At 40.0% G+C, this 17,887-nt stretch overlaps 2 protein-coding genes across 2 annotated transcripts; one reads left to right on the forward strand and one right to left on the reverse strand.

Moving 5' to 3' along the window:
* The first annotated feature begins 8,785 nt into the window (after positions 1-8,785).
* LOC148738104 (uncharacterized) lies at positions 8,786-11,915 on the forward strand. The gene is made up of 2 exons (XM_088749936.1): positions 8,786-9,550; positions 9,793-11,915. Exons 1-2 carry the CDS (start codon positions 9,187-9,189, stop codon positions 11,361-11,363), a joined length of 1,935 nt encoding a protein of 644 aa, XP_088606062.1. The 5' UTR covers positions 8,786-9,186; the 3' UTR covers positions 11,364-11,915.
* Positions 11,916-15,023: 3,108 nt separating this feature from the next.
* On the reverse strand, positions 15,024-16,390 carry LOC148738105 (uncharacterized). Its single transcript, XM_088749982.1, has one exon. It carries the CDS (start codon positions 16,079-16,081, stop codon positions 15,371-15,373), a length of 711 nt encoding a protein of 236 aa, XP_088606108.1. The 5' UTR covers positions 16,082-16,390; the 3' UTR covers positions 15,024-15,370.
* Positions 16,391-17,887: the final 1,497 nt, after the last annotated feature.

A 17,887-nucleotide genomic window follows, 5' to 3' on the forward strand; every position in this document is an offset into this window, starting at 1 on the left:
CTGTTGTGTTATACAGTACATAACACCTTCAGATAGCACGGGTAGGGTAGGGTAGGGTAGGGTAGGGTAGGAGAAAAATAAGGGAGGAGTGTCTCAGGTGAGTCTTGGCAAATGCACATCTTTTATGTTATCATCAACATTACTACCCTGGCTCCAGAGATTTCTCTTTTTCTCCTTGTTTACAATCCTTTCGGGCTACGAAGCAGCGAGATTGGCCGAGCTGCGTAGCAGCGTCTCTTTTTCTCGGAGCTGCGAGTTACGCCGCTCGGCAAATCTCGCTGCTTCGCAGCTCGACAGGATTGTAAACAGGGAGAAAAAGGAGAGAAAAAGAGAAACCTCTGGAGCCAGGGTACAACATTACGAACTTGGGAGCTCCGCTTTTAGGCTTGGCTAAATCTAGACATTATATTATATATTTGCCGAACAAGAGCAAATATATAATATAATATATAATATATACCGGCAAATATAAAATATATACGAGTTTGTTAGTCTGCACATAGGCAGCCCAAGCTCACTACTAGAAAAGCGGACGTGACTCTTACCGTGTTGCGCAACGTTTTATATTTATAAAGGTTTGTGTGGGATGTTATCGGTTTGCCTTAAAAGAGAGAAAGAAATGTCTTGTTTTGAAATAAAATGGGCTTACCTTATTGCCTTGTTGTTTTCTTTGTTGATTCCGAGCGTCTCAGGCCATTTGAAGCGTTTTCGGCGAGTTAGCGCTATGTTGGTGTTCTTTTAAAAGGTGTGCCTCCCCCCTTATAAATGGTCTAAGTAATGGTCCAAATAATGGTCCAAAAAATGGTCCAAAAAATAGTCCAAAAAATGGCCCAGTCCATATTTTAGCCTATGCAAAAACACTATTGTATTTTCATAATGGAAAAGCGGAAACAAAAATTGTATCTGTTTCGCAAACAAAAGAGTTTCTTCGCTTTTTTGTGCCTACTGATAGAAAGTGGTTTTTAAATAGCCGTATGATATAATAGCGGAAATATGAAAAACTAATTTCACTGATAGTGAGATAGCAGATAAAAATAGACGTAAAGTGGGATAAATTAAATAAACAAAATAAAATAATTAGAAGTAAGAACAGTTAAATTAATGAATAACGGGGTTGTATAAAATTTATGTATTATTATAATTAATATTTTAAATGATTATTTTTATTATTAAGTATTAACCACACCCACAACTTTTACCCACACCCACACCCACACCCACACCCATACCCACACCCACGACCCACGACTTGTACCCACGACCCACGACTATTAGTCAAACTCGCGTAAAACAGTTTAAAATGAGAAGCTATTGTTCAGAGAAAAGAACTCAACTGCTGACAGGAAATTGGGAAAAGAACATTGACAGTTTAAATGATGTAAAAGCTGTGATAAACAGAACTTGCAAATCTCGAGAGACGCATGTAGCTTATAAATTCTCTAAAATTACCGCAGTTACAAGCAACATCCCTAAGAGTACCACACTCGAAATAGATCGATTCAATCAGCTCTCGCAACTTGCCGGACATGCTGGCTTCAATTTGTTCCGATTTTAATTCTTGGTTTTGATTGCTTTTGATTTCCCTGTTGTTACATACGTTCCATACTATTCCGGTGACAAAGTGGCATCCCGCCGGCAGAACACAGAAATGAAGCCGTACATTTCACACGGCTGTAAAAGTAAACAAAATTATTACGCAACCTCGTCAAATTTCCTGCTACTGGGGGTCCTGCTTGGTGTCCAGTTGACCTGAAAGCAGACTGCGAAAACGCAGACCTCGAAAACTCAGACCTTGAAAACACTGACCACGAAAAGGTAGTCTATCTATTACTCAAAAAACCTCAAGGCTCTTGGTGCTGCTCCTGTGTAAACAATGTTCTCTTGGTGATTTTCCCTTGTAATGACATGCGAGACAGGCGAGACATGCGACAACATTTCCGGTGTGCATTTACATTGCCACAATAGTATTCTGAAGGTGGTTGTAGGTGGTTATAGGTGGTTTTAGATGGGGTTGTTGCTTATCCTTTAAATCATAAAATTGCCTTTCCATTGGAGATGGATGTTTTTCTACGTGTCTGCGATCGAGATTGCGTTACCTGTGACAGTGCCGAATAACTTATGCACAAGCGCCAGGTTTTGGCGGATTGCACGTGGACATTAAATTAAGAGCCCACAGAAAGCTCATATTCGACGATAAATCCGGTTAGATTTCCCGTGTTACTGTAACATCACGAAGCGAAGAAATGTGACAAAAAAAGCGAAGAATAAACGCGATATCTTCACAATTGGTTTCACAACATGGGGTGTAATCCAGCCCTCAACGAAACTCTCCTGACAAGTCCAAGCTCCAGACAATAAAATTTCCCCGGCAAAATCGGTCACTTTTACTGACTTCTACGTTTTGCCGACGGATAATATCGGCAAGCAACAGTAGCCACCCTAGTTCCACTTCAAAGGTTTCGTAAGTTTTTACGCAAGAACTGATCGGCAGCGGCCAGGACAAATTGGAAAACAATTAAACCTTGGGGAGTCGCAAGGAATACCTGGTCGCGATTTTCGGTGTCGGTGATTACTGAGGGCCTGTTCGCACTACGCGAAATTTTGTTTGTTTTGCAAAAAAATCTGTCAACGCGAGACCATTTTCAGTGCGAACGATTTTTTACCCACCAAAATTTTCCTAATAGCCACCAAACTTCAAAGATGCGGTCAACTAGTAGCCTGCGTTGCAGCCGGACATGTCACACAATCCCCGGTATATCGGCGGTTTAGAATGTCTGCGACGCAGACTATCAACTAGTTTTAGAGGCCTACAATTTTTTGTCGGGCGAGAAAATATTTTGTCTCTTGACAGATCCTCTTCCAGTGGTCATCATATTTCGTAATTGAACGTCGCATTAGTTAGTTGTCGAGTGACTCTCTCCCATTAATATTCTAAACTGTCTACGGAAAAAGGCTTCAGGGAAGTTACTTCAAACCAGGATTCTACAGGTCGACGACGGCGTCGAAGTTCGTTGAGCAAATGAGTTAAAGGGAAAAAAAAACTTTTATCCTTGTAAAATGTATCATAAAATGTATCATTAACGAAAAATGCAATCACTGACACCGGTGTGTGGCTGATGCTTTCGATAAAGTTTCCCGCAAAAAAATTAACTCCTTCGACGTTTAGCCGCATATCTAGACTATCAAAAAAGTCCTTCTTCCGATTTACTATGACGCGGGGCGAAGTCCCTTTCACACTTGATTGACGCCAGAAACATGTCGCTGCTCTCAGACGAGTCAAAGTAGCTCTTTAGGACCCGTGGGGATAAAGTTGTCACTCAGAAGTAATTAACTGCATCAATACATGACTTGCCATTGCAAAAAGAGATGCTTTTTAGGTGATGTATAATCAGAAGGGCTCGTTTAAGACATTTGGGGGTGCTTCATTTTCGAGATTTGGGTGTTTCGCTTTCGAGTTTTGGGTGCTTCGGTCTTCGGTCTTCGGTCTTCGTTTTCGGGTGCTTTGTTTTCGATACTACCAGTAAGAGTTGACCAGCCACAATCAGGTTTTGCATGGCAAGCAAACAGCAAAGAAGGGCGATTATAACATTTCGCGGGGGCATTTTGCTTTGCGATCAGTCCTTGAACAGAAACGGCATAAAAGAAAATGCACTGTCATGAAATCTCGGTATCTTTTTCGATTGACTGACGTGGTTGTGGTTACCCAAATAACTCTTTTACAAAAATAGAAAATTCGTTGTTACAAAATTTTCAATTTTTTTGCAAATACCAAACCTAATTTCTCGGTGTAGTGCGAACATGGCCTTAACTCTTTGTTGGGAAGCAGATAAAATCGATGTTGGCGCTTTCCCATAATGCAAGTACAGCATTGTTTTTGCTCGATTGAGCAAATAACGAGCTTTCTGTGGGTTCCTAATTTTATGTCCACGGTCGTAATTCGACTTTGTAAACATTTTACAGAATGATTTGGTGGGGGTCTTAGTTTAAATTACGAAAACTAAGAGGGATCTTAGTTTACGAGATTACGAAAACTAAGACCCCCAAATTTACCGTTAAATTTGAACTAAAACTCGGTGGGAAGGATCGGACAGGAGATTATTGGACAGATTAGACGGGTGTCTACAAAACGAAGACCAAAGACCGAAGACCGAAGATCGAAGACCGAAAAACGAAGAAAAGGGGGTTTTCGTTTTGTAGAAAAGACCCCGTGAATCTATGAAACGAAGACCCTCGCTAAAACGCTTTGTCAAACACCAATTGACGCGAAATCATTGGGGCCTTTGTTTTCCGTTTGAAAAGGACCGTGTGAATCTAAAAAATAAAGACCCTTGCTAAAACTGTTTGCGAGTAAACAAAAAATTAAAAGCGCTAAGGAAGACGAGGGAGCGGGAGCGTTATTTGGTCTTATTTGCGTCATAATTGAATGTCTTCATTTGCAAAACTTTTTTTAGTTGGAACTCTTGTTGCTCTCACTTGACTTATAAAATTCTCACTTTTAGTCCGGAACCGGATTTTAATTTCAAACTGCAGTTAGATAATTGACACATCGTTGTTTACTTTGGTTTTGTTAATGTTCTTTAAGTAGAAATCAGTCAAATCTATCAGGAATTGAAGACATTTTCCCTGAGTGTAGTTTCTATAATTCCAGAATTGAATAGCCACAAATAAACAATATTTGATTCTTCTTGCGTCAAACTTTCATTGCCAAAGGGAACTATTCAATCTAGGGTATCCGTTTTGCATATTTAGACGATCCTTTCTACAAATAAACGAAGACCCAATGATTTCGCGTCAATTTGTGTCTGACAAAGCGTTTTAGCGAGGGTCTTCGTGTTATAGATTCACGGGGTCTTTTCTATAAAACGAAGACCGCCTTGATTTCGTGTTAATTGGCGTCTGACAAAGCGTTTTAGCGACGGTCTTCGTTTTATAGATTCACGGGGTCTTTTCTACCAAAGGAAGACCCCCTTGTCTTCGTTTTTCGGTCTTCGATCTTCTTTTTGTAGACACCCCAGATTAGACCACTTAATCGGTTACAATTTGACTTTATATTTCGACGGATTCGATTCTGGGGGTCTAGGTTTTCGTAATCTCGAAAACTAAGACAGGTCTTAGGTCTTCGTTTTCGAGGGTCTTAGCTTTCGTAACACCCCATGACATTCAACATGGACTTCTGCCTGAGTGATCTCTAAGGGTGCGATAAAGGTGCCTCGACCACTACAAGAACCACAGTGGCGATCAGTAATAACAAAAGAGGCACAAACGTCTAAAATGGGTGATTGTCAGGACTGGACTTGTGCCGAATGTAAGCTTCGAAATCGTTAGTGCGACCCTTCAAGTTCATCACTCTTAAAAAAGCTTAAACGCTGTGAGCATCAAGCAGAGTGAAGCTTAACTTTGAAGCGATATGTAGCTCAGAAGTGAAATTGCTTATTGATAAAAGGAAGAGTTATATGGATCCCGCTTTATGCGTTCTTTTTGAGAAATCTTAAAGTTGGTGAAATTTCAATGAATGAAATGTGAGTACTGCTCACGACACCAGATTCGAAAGAGGAGCTTTGAGTGTAGTGTGACATTAGTGATGATATAATGATTTACTGACTCGAACACTGTACGGCGCTTCGAGCTGTTTTATAACGATTGCCTACTAATAAAATAAAGAATTAAACTGAATCCATGGACGTAAGTAAGTCAAGCTACATGTAAAAGAAGGTGGTATTTCAATCAACTAAATACGAACTATTTTACCGACCAGATATTCGAAAGAGGATGAACGAATGTAAGTTGACATGATGTAATGATTCACCAACTCAAACGCTGTAGGCTTAGAGCTGTTTGTGGACGATCAGCAACTCGGAAGCAGAGTTGGGTAATAACAAAATTAAGGGTAAAAAGGATGCTTGAGACAGTTGTAAAGATATCTTAAAAATGTAGACATTTTACAGCGCTTTATGCGTATTGTATCAATGGCCACACACAGATGCAAAAAGCATTGTGAAAGAGGGTAATGTATTGTTGTATTGTTTGACACCTAGAAGTAGGTGACAGTTTCAAAGATGAACTAAATGCATGTGCAAATCATTTCGTCGAGCATAGGTTTACTTAATGGGTAGCATTTGGTATGGAAGTTGTTAAAAAACGAATTATTGTAACATTTGATGTTAAATTCACCTAGTAAATGCAGTGGTAATTAGTTATGACTTCCTCCAATTTAGCATACATCCTGTGTCACAAAATAGGCAGGAAAAGTTAGGTGATAAAGCATAATTCAATTCCTTACGGGATAACATTCATGAAAAAAAAGCTTGTAAAATCTTCTTGCTTTGTACGAAAGTTTACATATCGAAGCCTAATAAGGTTACGATTTTTTTATCACGCGGGCACGATCATTTGCACATTCACCGAAGACGACTTGACAGTCATTACTGACGGATTGCTTTCGGCGCAAAAAAGAGCGCGGAAAAACCGTTAGTGGCATTTTCTGTCTACGATTTCTGCAAAATTTTATGTTATCAGGCTTGTTTTCATTGCTGCGTTTGACCACAGAATATGCAAAATATTTCTACAATGAATTACAATGTATGCAACTGATTTTTACTACAAAACAAGAGGCTACAGGGGGCCTATATTCTGGCCGGATTTGCAGTTTAGAAGGAACACGATATTGGCGTAAAATCTTCCAGCTTATAGCTGAAACAGTCACATTATGCCATTATTATTCCCTGGATTGAAAGCCTTGCTGATTTGAGTAAAATCGCTGTTGAGTGCTTTTCATTGTTTGTTAACATGGAGCTGGAGTTATGGAACAAGTTGATGCCATGATAAATTTGCTAGTTAAACTGCGGGGACTTATGTAAGTGCCGCGGAAACGTCAACAGCTAGCATGGGAATAAGTCACTTCGTCACTTAGCGCGAGTCTCGGAGAAATGCATTTAAATGTGATTAACTTTGTTTACATTAGGTTTTCTCTCGCTTACTTCTGATAACAAGCCTCTGAAGTTTACTGCCTCGGAACGATATACCACAGAAGACATTTTTTATGGACCGCGAGTTTTTTTACTGATTTAAATTATAGATATGTGGCGGTGACTGCCACAAGTTTCTTTTCTTTTTTTTTCAGAAAGGTACGGTTGTTTTGTTCGCTAAAGTAATCTACTGATAGATCTAATCGCCAATGTTTGTACAAGATAATTAATTAATCGAATTTAATCAATCAGCCAATCCTTCAACTGTTTCCGCCGTTGTTAGTTTTCATCAGTGCGTTAACAATTAAAGCGATTCACAGTATTAACTTTTTGCTCAAACTAAACATTTTTAAGTTCACTCGAAAGATAAGTGTAACCAGTAACCAGCCTGCATGGTTATCGTTTATGTGCGGCCTAGCACTTAAAGCCTGAAAAAATCTAGTGCTTTACGTCAATTAAAAACTGACGCATATCGCCTAACACATATCGCCTGCTTGTAAGCATTGCGGGAAAAATGAAAATAATACAACCTTTAAGAAGAATAATTTACTTAAGATAGCATTTGTTGTGAAACGTTACTGCATGTCTCAACTATTGTTGTCTGTTTTATTTGGTGTTGAATTAAATAAAACAGACGACTCAAGAAATGACATGGCATATATTCCTCCACATCATTAGTTTGTTGAGGAACTTAGTTTTTGAAGATTAAAGTTCATACTACAAACCAATTCTGATTTGTTGACACAGTAACTTATTTCCCAAAGATCTCATTAAAAACATATTTGAGATGTGATTGGTTCATCAAATATATATATTAATACATATATAGGTGTTGGGTAGAAAAATAAGATAACTATGCTTTTATCCCCACAAGCCTGTTTCGTGATTGCTTACTCATATATCCCCTTATGAGTGAGCAATCATGAAACAGGCTTGTACGGATAAAAACATAGTTATCTTATTTTTCTACTCAACATATATCGTGCTATACGGAAAAATTGAAAGGAAGACTTCCTATATACATACATACATACATACATACATAAACATGTGTGTATTTATTTATACATAAACATGTGTATATATGTATATATATATATATATATACATAGAAAATTTAAAAAATTGCGAGGATGGAAAACTTCTGACGTAAAAAATATAAAAAATTTTAATAAAAACGTTTCAGTCAGAGACCTTCTTCAGTTATTTACCGTTATTTTCAGTTATTATACGTACATACATATACATATGTTGGGTAGAGAAATGCAAGAGCAATCACGAAACAGACTTGTATAAACATGTGTATAACTGCAGACAGTACTTTTTTTTAAAAAATATAAAAGCCTGGAGACCAGGTGGTTTTATTTCGTCAATGATATCTATTTACAATTCTAATTGATTAAAGTATTCGAATTAAATTATGAGTTACTTAGGTATTTACAGGTCTCAATTAACTAATGATATTTTTTCTTACAGGCTGCACGAACAGCGCACGGGCTATAACAGCCCGGAGTAAGCGCCCACCTGTAAGAGGTAACAAAGTTCTATTTAAAAGTTTTCTATTTACTATTTACAAAGAGTTTTGTCCCGACCATGTGGGGCGCAAACAGCGCGCGGGCCTGTAGCCTGGAGTAAGCACCCTCATGGGCGAGGTTTAACAAGTTTTATTATATACAAAGGTTCAGGGGGGAGCAAGAGAGGGAAAGAGGACAGGTTTACCAGCATCGGCCGAACAAAATGCGTTTTTAAAAGACCAAAAATTCCTTAAGGTATCAGTGTCGCTGCTAAGAATTCTGAGTTGGACATCTCTTTTAATTAAGGGGGGATTCTACCTGAAATTAGCTCAAAATATTGTTTTTTTGTTTTCTTCAGAAATGCGAGGTTCAACTATTCGACTTTACACTGACGATCGTTTTTACCGAAAAATTTTAAAATATAAATGAGAAATTACGTTAGAAAAGGAGAGGTATCTAAATAGAAATCTCGTTTCCATGGCAACCAAAACAGCATTTTTTGTTTCTTACTTGTTTACCAGCCTGTTTGGAGCTCAAAATATGTCAAACAAGCCCGAAACGCCCCTTAGAATCCTTGTGCTGTCTTACATGAAGGGGAAAATAAGAAATTGAAAGAGTAACACTGGAGACGAGTGAGAGATTTTTGTGTGAAAGTTGTCACAGTGTATTGCGAAATATTGAACTCCTTTTGTCTCTTTTGTGCTGGAATGACTGGAAAGAAGAAAAGAACCGTTTACAGGAAAACTAGGAAAAGAAAGGGGCATGGAGGAGATCGTAAAAAAGCGCAATTACTGAAGAAAAGCGGTTGCAACAGGAAGAGTGAACCAAACGAACCGACCCCAGGAACTTCGCACGATCAGTCTGATCTGTCAGATTTTGGCGAAGAAAGCGATCAGCTTCCTAGTTCTTCAAGGAAGAAGATGAGATTCCAGAGCTCAGAAGATGAGTCTTCTTCAAGTTCTGATGAAAACAAAAAAGTTTTCGAGGTAGCTGAGGTAGAAAAAGGATACAGGCTCGTTGATCTAAAGAGCTTCTCTTCTGTGCTCTCAACTTTACACAAATGCGAAGAAGGTGAGAAAAATATCACACATCATAAATATGCTTTTCAGCCCCTTGAACCTAAAGAAAAACGATAGTTAGAATTATTTGCAGAAAAGGAGTTTTATTATTGTTTAATCATTTTTTCTGATCTTTCTTCACTGCAACACTTGTACACATTTATGGAGGTGTGAACTAATGCTCCAACATTGTGGTTCTGTTTGGTTCAGTAACTATAGCTAATAGCATCCTTTTCCGTCATGTTTTTAATATAGGAGACCTTACTATTGAAGAAAATACCGCTAGCCGTTATGGACTGATGTCAGATCTCTCCATTCACTGCAATTCTTGTGATGAAAGTACTCCTTGGCAGACATCACCCAACCTTGCCAAGAAAGGCAAATCATTTGATGTCAACCGGAGAGCTGTCTACCACTCAATAGAAACTGGAAGTGGCTACGAGGGACTCTCTTCTTTCTGTGCGATAATGAACATGCCTTGTTTGTCAAGAGCTGCTTACTACAAGCAAGTTGATGTAATTTTGGAAGCACTGGAAAGTGAAGCAAAAGAAGAACTAAAAGGTGCAGGCCAAAGGCTCCGAAAGCTAATCATGGAGGAAAATGGCATCTCAGACAGCACCACAATAATTGATGCTGCTGTTAGCTTTGATGGCACTTGGGCCAAAAGAGGTTTCACATCACTAACAGGTGTTGTTTTCGTCATCTCAATTGACACAGGAGAAGTTTTAGACTATCACGTGATGTCTAAATCTTGCCGTAAGTGCTCCCTAAAGAACTCACAATGTGAAGGGAATGTGGAAGAGTTTGAAGAATGGAGGAGGGAGCATGTTGCATCTGGAGATTGTGACATCAACTTCGAAGGCAGTTCACCTGCTATGGAAGCAGAAGGAGCTTCTGTTCTTTGGAATAGATCCATCGAACTTCATAACATGAGGTACAAATGGATGGTGTCAGACGGGGACAGTAAGGCCTTTAACACTGTTCAACATGCCTATGATGACTGTGAAGTTATTAAACTGGATTGTGTAGGCCATGTGCAGAAAAGGATGGGCAAACATTTAATGAATTTGAAGGCATGCAGTAAGGGTAAACTTGCTGATGGAAAACCTATAGGAGGGCGTGGCCGGCTTACAGAAGGAAAGATCAAGCAGCTTCAAAGGTACTATGGCCTAGCAATCCGGCAAAACACCTTGACCAAGGCAAATCCCTCTGAACGGGAGGTTGACATTGCAGTTTATGCTATGAAAAAAAATATTATAGCCATTCTCCATCACTGTGTAAATTCAACTGACAATGCTAAACAACACCGCTTCTGTCCACCAGGTGATTCATCATGGTGCAAATGGCAACAGGACCAGGCAACAGGAACCAGTACCTACAAAGGAGATGACTGTTTGCCCGAAGTCTTCGTGGAGACTCTAAAACCCACATTTGTGTCATTAAGTGACAGTAAACTTTTAGAAAGATGTGTACGAGGAAAAACCCAGAACCCAAATGAAAGCATCAACGCAATGGTTTGGGTCCGGTGTCCCAAACATAAACACCATGGAGTGAAAGTTGTCCGGTGTGCTGCTGCGTCTGCAGTCTGCCACTTCCACAGAGGTGCAGAAAGCAGAGAAAGATTGATGGAAAGGCTTTCAATTCCTGGAGGTGCATTTACTGAGGATGCATTTCGACTAAGAGATAATTCAAGGCTTCGGAAAGCTGATAAGCAGGCAACGGCCAAGGAGAAGAAGCGCCGGCAGGGATTGCAGCTTATCCGTACTCAAAGAGAAGCGGCTCTTCGTGAAAAAGAAGATGTTTCATATGAAGCTGGGGCATTCTAACTCTTGCTCTTGCCTATCCTAATTATATTTGAACTTATGGCTACTCATTGACTTCATAATTTGAATACAGGAGGTGTTTAATTTTAAAATCTTGTAACTTTAGGCCTTTTTTTCTCAAAACGTATTTTTTAATACTTGAGAAAAGATTACTCAAGAAGTATGAGAGCTATGGACCTGAAATTTTTAGGGATTGCTGATCTAATTGAGTTATTTGGGATGAGTGAAGGAAAATGCCATAGAGGTCTTTCTAAAGAAATGATTAAACAAATAGTGATCATGTGTTAGATGTGTAACTTGACACCAGTGCTGTGATGTCAAATTTAAAAAATTCTTGAAATCCTTCACTCATCCCAACAAGTATTCAATATTGTTTAGAATAACAGCAAAATATTGGTATTTCATTGAAACAGTTTCTAACAATCTTTACTCAAGTACATATAGGTGAGACACTACAAGTTGTTAATTGAAATGACCGGTGTCAGGTTACATTTGCTGCAGGTGTGACATAACACCTTTTTTTGAAAAATATAGTTCATAAGCTTTCCAGTGATATATAGTTTTAGATAGTTGTGACCAAAACTTAAATTCCTACAATTATTTGAAAAAATGCACTTTTTTTAGGTAGAATCCCCCCTTAAGTCGATAATCGCGTTGGAGCTCAAAAGAGAACATTCAAAGGTAGCTTTATTTCTGGCAAGCCAACACCAATATATGATGGTTGCCTTGAGAAAGTTAGATAAGGATATACTGGTGGTAGATTGGTCTAGGGAAAAGGGGTAGTAGATAGATGTAGGGGAGATAGAGAAGGGGGAGTCGAGTAGAACACGAAAAAGGGGAAAGAAATAGTCCCAGACTTTCACAACTCTGGGACATCCCAAGAAACAGTGTTCAATAGTTTCTGTTTCGCCGAAGATCGCGCATTTGTCATTATTGATGTATCCCCAAGACTTAAGGAGATATCTTACGCGGATCATTCTATGGATCAATAGCCAAATTAGATCGTTTTTCTTGTTTTCAATTAGCTTTAGGCGAGACTTGCGCCACACCCAGGCCCAACGATTGATGGGGCGGTCTATAGCAGACGCCCAAAAACCGGAGCACCGGGGTGCAACGCAGACGGGGTCAAGTTACAAAAGATATAAATTCTTACTGGTGAGTAAATCAGGTAAGGCACCAGTTTTCTCATGCAAGGTACGGAAATTATCTAAACAAAGCCGGTAGTAATTGGAAGGAAGGAAGGAAGAGGGACCAGAATTGGTGGGAAAAGAAAAACGGGGATCTAGAATAGTTAGCTTATGTCCTAAAAAATATCGAGCTAGGTAATGCCATTTGGATGTACCAAAGTCATCTCTTAAACTGGAAAAAACAGAAAGGCGCAGGCTAGCGCACTTAGCTTTAAAATTAACGACGTTGAGGCCCCCAGAGGATGGGGGCGCACAACAGCGATCGCGACTAACATTTTCCATTTTTCCTTTCCAGATAAAAGGCCAAATGATCGATTTAAATCTATCTTGCACCCAACAGGGTGGGGGGATGACTTTAGCAACGTGCCATAAACGGCTTGCGCCTAAAGTATTTACAATTAAGGTCCTACCGATAAAAGAAAGGTCTCTTTGTTTCCAAAGATTTAGAATCGAATTTAGTTTGTCTAATTTGGGCCGCCAATTGTCGTCGTCGACATTGACGAGGCCGTTTGAGAAGTAAACACCAAGCACTCTCATTTTAGTGACCCATTTGAGGCCATAGGGAGATTCAATTCTAGTTCGCCATTTTCGTAACCACATTGCTTCAGATTTGGACGTGTTCAGTTTAGCGCCAGATCCTTGTTCAAATTTTGATACGACTCGGAGAAGTGAAGAAAGAGATCTTTCGGATTTTAAGATGCAAGTGGCATCGTCAGCGTACTGGGATATTTTATATTAAAGGCCACCTGCTCCGGGAAGCAGGAAACCTTCAATATCTTTACAATTACGGATTTGCGTTGATAATACTTCTGAAACTAGCACATAAAGGAGAGGAGATAATGGGCATCCCTGTCTCACCCCTCTCCGTAAGTGGACAGGGGGGGACAGGGAGCCATTAACAATGATTCTAGAGAAGGCTTTAGAATAAAATAGTTCGACCCACCCACAAAAGGAGGGGCCGAAACCGAATTTACGCGATACTCTCATCATGAATTCGTGGTCAACTCGATCAAAAGCTTTTTCTTCATCTAAGGAAATGAGAATACCTGGTTCATTTGTTTTGTCAATCATGTCAAGGACATCACGAAGTAAGGCCAAATTTGAGAAGATAGTGCGGCCGACCACACCGCACGTTTGGTCTGAATGCACGATGGAGTTCATGACTTTTTTCAATCGTTCAGTGATGATTTTAGATGCTAACTTGTAGTCAGTGTTTAACAAGGAAATTGGGCGCCAATTTTTTGCGAGGCGTCGATCATCTTTTTTGTGGATGAGTCGTAGGAGGCCCTCATACTGGCTATCCTCGAGGGAGCCAGCAAGAAAGGCCTCGGTTCAAAACAGAAAGGAGAGATTCGCTCAAATCGCTCCAAAAACACGAATAAAATTCTCTTGGGAGACCATCAGAACCGGGTGACTTGCCGGTCTGAAGGCCTTCCAATGCAGAAAGTAATTCATCATTGGAAAAAGGACCTTCACATAGATTGCGCTCAAAATCAGTCAGTGAAAATTCGAGGTCGTCAATTATTTCAGTTTGAATTCGCATATCAAGAGGATCTTTGGTGAATAAATTCTTGTAGAAATTGGTTAGAATTTTTTCAAGATCATTTTGTGAGTCTCTGAGAACACCGTTCTCGTCAAAGAAAGATTCAAAGCTATTCGTGTCAGCTCGTTTTTTCTCCAGACGGAAGAAATAGCGTGTTGGTTTCTCGCCTTCTTCGAACCATTGTGCTCGGGAGCGGACTTTAGCTCCTTCGGCTTCTTTCGAGATTAGAGAGGACAATTGGCTTTCCAAATCGCTAATTACACCTGGGTTATTTAAGCAATTAGAATGTAAAGCATTTTTAGCACGGGTTAATTGCTTAGTAATTAGGATTCTTTTGGCATTTGCTGTTCTCTGTTTACGGATGCAGTATGAAATACTTGTTTTGCGGATTTCAATTTTTAGAGCATCCCACCATTCGCGAAGGGAGGCGAATTCGGGGATTTTAAGCTTAAAGTTGTTAATCGATTTTGACATAATGTTTTTAAATTCTACATCTGAGAGTAAAGAGCTGTTGAACTTCCAAATTCCAGGACCGTGATTAGAAGGGTTAGTCTTTAGTTCAATTTTTACAAAGTCATGATCGGATAGTGCGTATACGCATGGAAGAATATTACATTTGGTTACTAGGGTTAAGCCTTTAGCGACGAGAAAGCGGTCAATTCTAGATGCCTGGGTATGGTCTTTGTTAGACCAGGTGAAAGTTACTTTGCGCTGGTTGTTTTTGCGCCAAATGTCTGTAAGTGAGAAATCAGCACAAAGGGATCGGAGAAGTTTTAGATCAGACAATGGGATGGCGGAACAATTTAATTTATCTAGGACATTGTCTACACAATTAAAGTCTCCCCCGATCACTAGATCCCTTTGGGGGAGAAAGTAATTGTGCAGACAAGAGAAAAAACTTTTACGATCCGAAATAGCATTGGGAGAGTAAATGTTTACTAAATTTAGTTTAGAATTATAGTAGTCAATGAGTAAGCTCAATATTCTTCCGTCGGAATCGGTCAAAAAACGGATAATTTTGCCTGGGAAGCTTAGAGAAAAGAGGATGGCAACACCGGCAGACCTGCCAGTCCCGAAGGACCACAGACATTTGCCGCGCCAGAGTATTTCGAATTCCTCCGCTTGTTTTTTGCATGAGACATGTGTTTCTTGTAAAAGGATTATGTCACAGTTTGAATAATTTAATTCTTGAATAATTTTTCGACTTTTACTGGAGGACCCGAGTCCTCGCACATTTAGAGAAATTATTTTAAGCTCACTCATTAAATATAAATAAAAAGTTAATATCTGTACCGCCTTCTCCTAGGTTTAGCTCTCTGCCATCCATCATCATCAGTTTCGGAGCCAGAGTAGTCACGGCGGGAAGATCTATCGCGGTCATCGCGGTCGCGATAATAATCTCGATCGTCTCTATCTCTCTCTCTTCTGCCGTCTCTCCGGTCATCTCTTCGTTCTTCTCGATCGTCCCTCCCTCGCTCGTCTCTTCGTTCTCTTGGTCGTTCTCTTCTACCTTCGTCGCGCTGTTGTTCTCGTTGTTTCTGTTGATCTTGTTGTTTCTGTTGTTCTTGTTGTTTCTGCTTTTCTAGTAATTTCTGTTGTTCTTCTTGTTGTCGCTGTTGTTCTCTCTGTTGTTGTAGTTTTTGCTGTCTTTCTTCTCTTTCCTTGGCGCGCGGGGCTCGCTCTTTTTTCTTTTCCTCTTCAGTTTTAGGTGGTGTTGGCTCACTATCGACGTTCGCGCTGAAGAGCAGGAAGGGGCATTGAGGCATGGAATGGTTGTCCGCTAAACAAACGGAACACCTTGGCGAGTCTTTACATTCTTGAGCTCGATGCCCAGGGCATTCACAATTAGAACAACGGACTGCAGAGCAGTCTTTGGCCATGTGGTCAGTAGCTCCACAATTCCGGCAAGCTTTTGGCTGATTTGGGTACCATATTTTAATAGGTTCACCAGCTATGTTGATGTTGGCAGGGATAGTTCGATGTAGCGCCATTCGAGCCGTTCTTACTCCATTCTGGATATGTTGTGCAATTTTATCGCGCCGAAAGGAAAGGACATGACCGTAGTGGCTGAGTCGGCCAATCACAGCAGTGTCGGGTAGTTCAGCGGGGGCTTCATGGATCTTGACGAGGACCAAACGATTTTCGCAGTCGCCCAAGAACACTTTGAGAACGGCAATCACGACAAAAGGTGTTTCAAGAGCGGCTTCTTTAGCTGCACGGCTCTTGAAAGTCACGATCCAAGATCTGCTGGACGCCTTTCTCTGGATTCCGGTGAAAGCGTCAATATCGATTTCTGCCTCGTCAAAAGCTTCGAGAATTATTTGCGATGTGACGATTGTATCAACGCTAAAATAAATGGAGCGATCCTTCGTGATTTTACTTTGACAAGGAGCATTCAAAAAAGGCACGGCCTTAAATTTCACACCCTTATTTTCCAGATTTTTTAGTACCTCAGGGATTTCGATTTCCACGTCTGCGTCCCAGGACTGTGAACCTTCTACCGCGCTTGCGTCTACGACGTCTCCTGGATTCGCTGTCGAGTTATCGGTAGTAAACTGTGTTACGGGCACGAATGACCAACAAATGTCCGCTAACAAAGCATATATGAAAATAGACTTCCGAGTACGATATATGGCACGCAACAAAAATGTAACAACAGGCAGTTACCCATTTTAACTATTATTTAATTAGTTTTACATTGTCTAATTTACTTAGGTTAACGATTAAGTTAAGCAGTTCATAAAGCAAACTTACAATCCTTCATGCCGTGTAAGTGCGTCGTCTTGATTAACTTCCAATTCCAACATCCGCCGACTGAAGACTACAGCGCTTGGCTTTCTTGATTCATGACTTTCTTTACGTGTACACAAATCCTTCCGGAGGACTTCATAGTGAACTCTGTATTATTTATCTTCTTCCCTTCTCGGCTATCGTCTTTTTCATCTCTTTCGTCTCTCCGGATATCGCAAGGTCAAAAGGTCATAGCCTTGTCATATCATAGCTTCCACAGCTTCAGTCAGCCGGCCACGAGGGTATGCCCTCGGGCAAATCTCCTTTGTACTTCTCACAAGCCAGCTTTTATACATTTACGTTAGTTGTCTAGAATGTTCTATTACTATTTATAGCGTATTACAAGTTGCACTATTTTTGGAAACTGCTGAGTCACATGAAAGAAGTTTCTGGAATAGTTTTGTCCTTTATGACGCGAGAGAGCAAGATAGGGAGTCTGAGTCCAGTAAGCTTCTTTGAACACAAACTTTAATTACTGGAGAGGCAGGTTACCTTTAGAGCTATCGATATAACAACAACATGACGGCTAACTTGTCTCAATGTTCACTCGTGTAACTCGAGAACTAGATTGGAATGTACGAAGCGATTACATAACCAGTCCAGAAGGTTACATAACATTCGAGGGTTACATAACCTTTAAGTGTTACATAAGAAAGATCAGCTGATCGACATTCAAGAAAGGTCTTGTCGAAGAAAAGCAAATGTTGATTTCCTGAAGGTTTTACATATCATAACATCTTTCCCTTTTTCTATTTTTTTTTTTTTTTTAAACTATAACTCAATGTCAAACTATTTAGGTGGCTTGATCAATCGTCCATGTCGTGTTCTTATCTCAGTTGTAGTAGCTTCTTGAGGTGGTCTTGCACTCAGCTCTGTTGTTTGAGGTGTTGAGGGTAGTTGAGATCTAGGAGGGGACGTTCCTACTTGAGAACTTGCTGGAGGGGGATGTTTCTGTTCCTGCAGATTCTCTGGAACAGTCAGGTCATCTTCGTCCATTTTGAAGGGGG

This window comes from Stylophora pistillata, chromosome 2, assembly GCF_964205215.1.
Source record: "Stylophora pistillata chromosome 2, jaStyPist1.2, whole genome shotgun sequence".
In the NCBI taxonomy this organism is placed as follows: Eukaryota; Metazoa; Cnidaria; class Anthozoa; order Scleractinia; family Pocilloporidae; genus Stylophora; species Stylophora pistillata.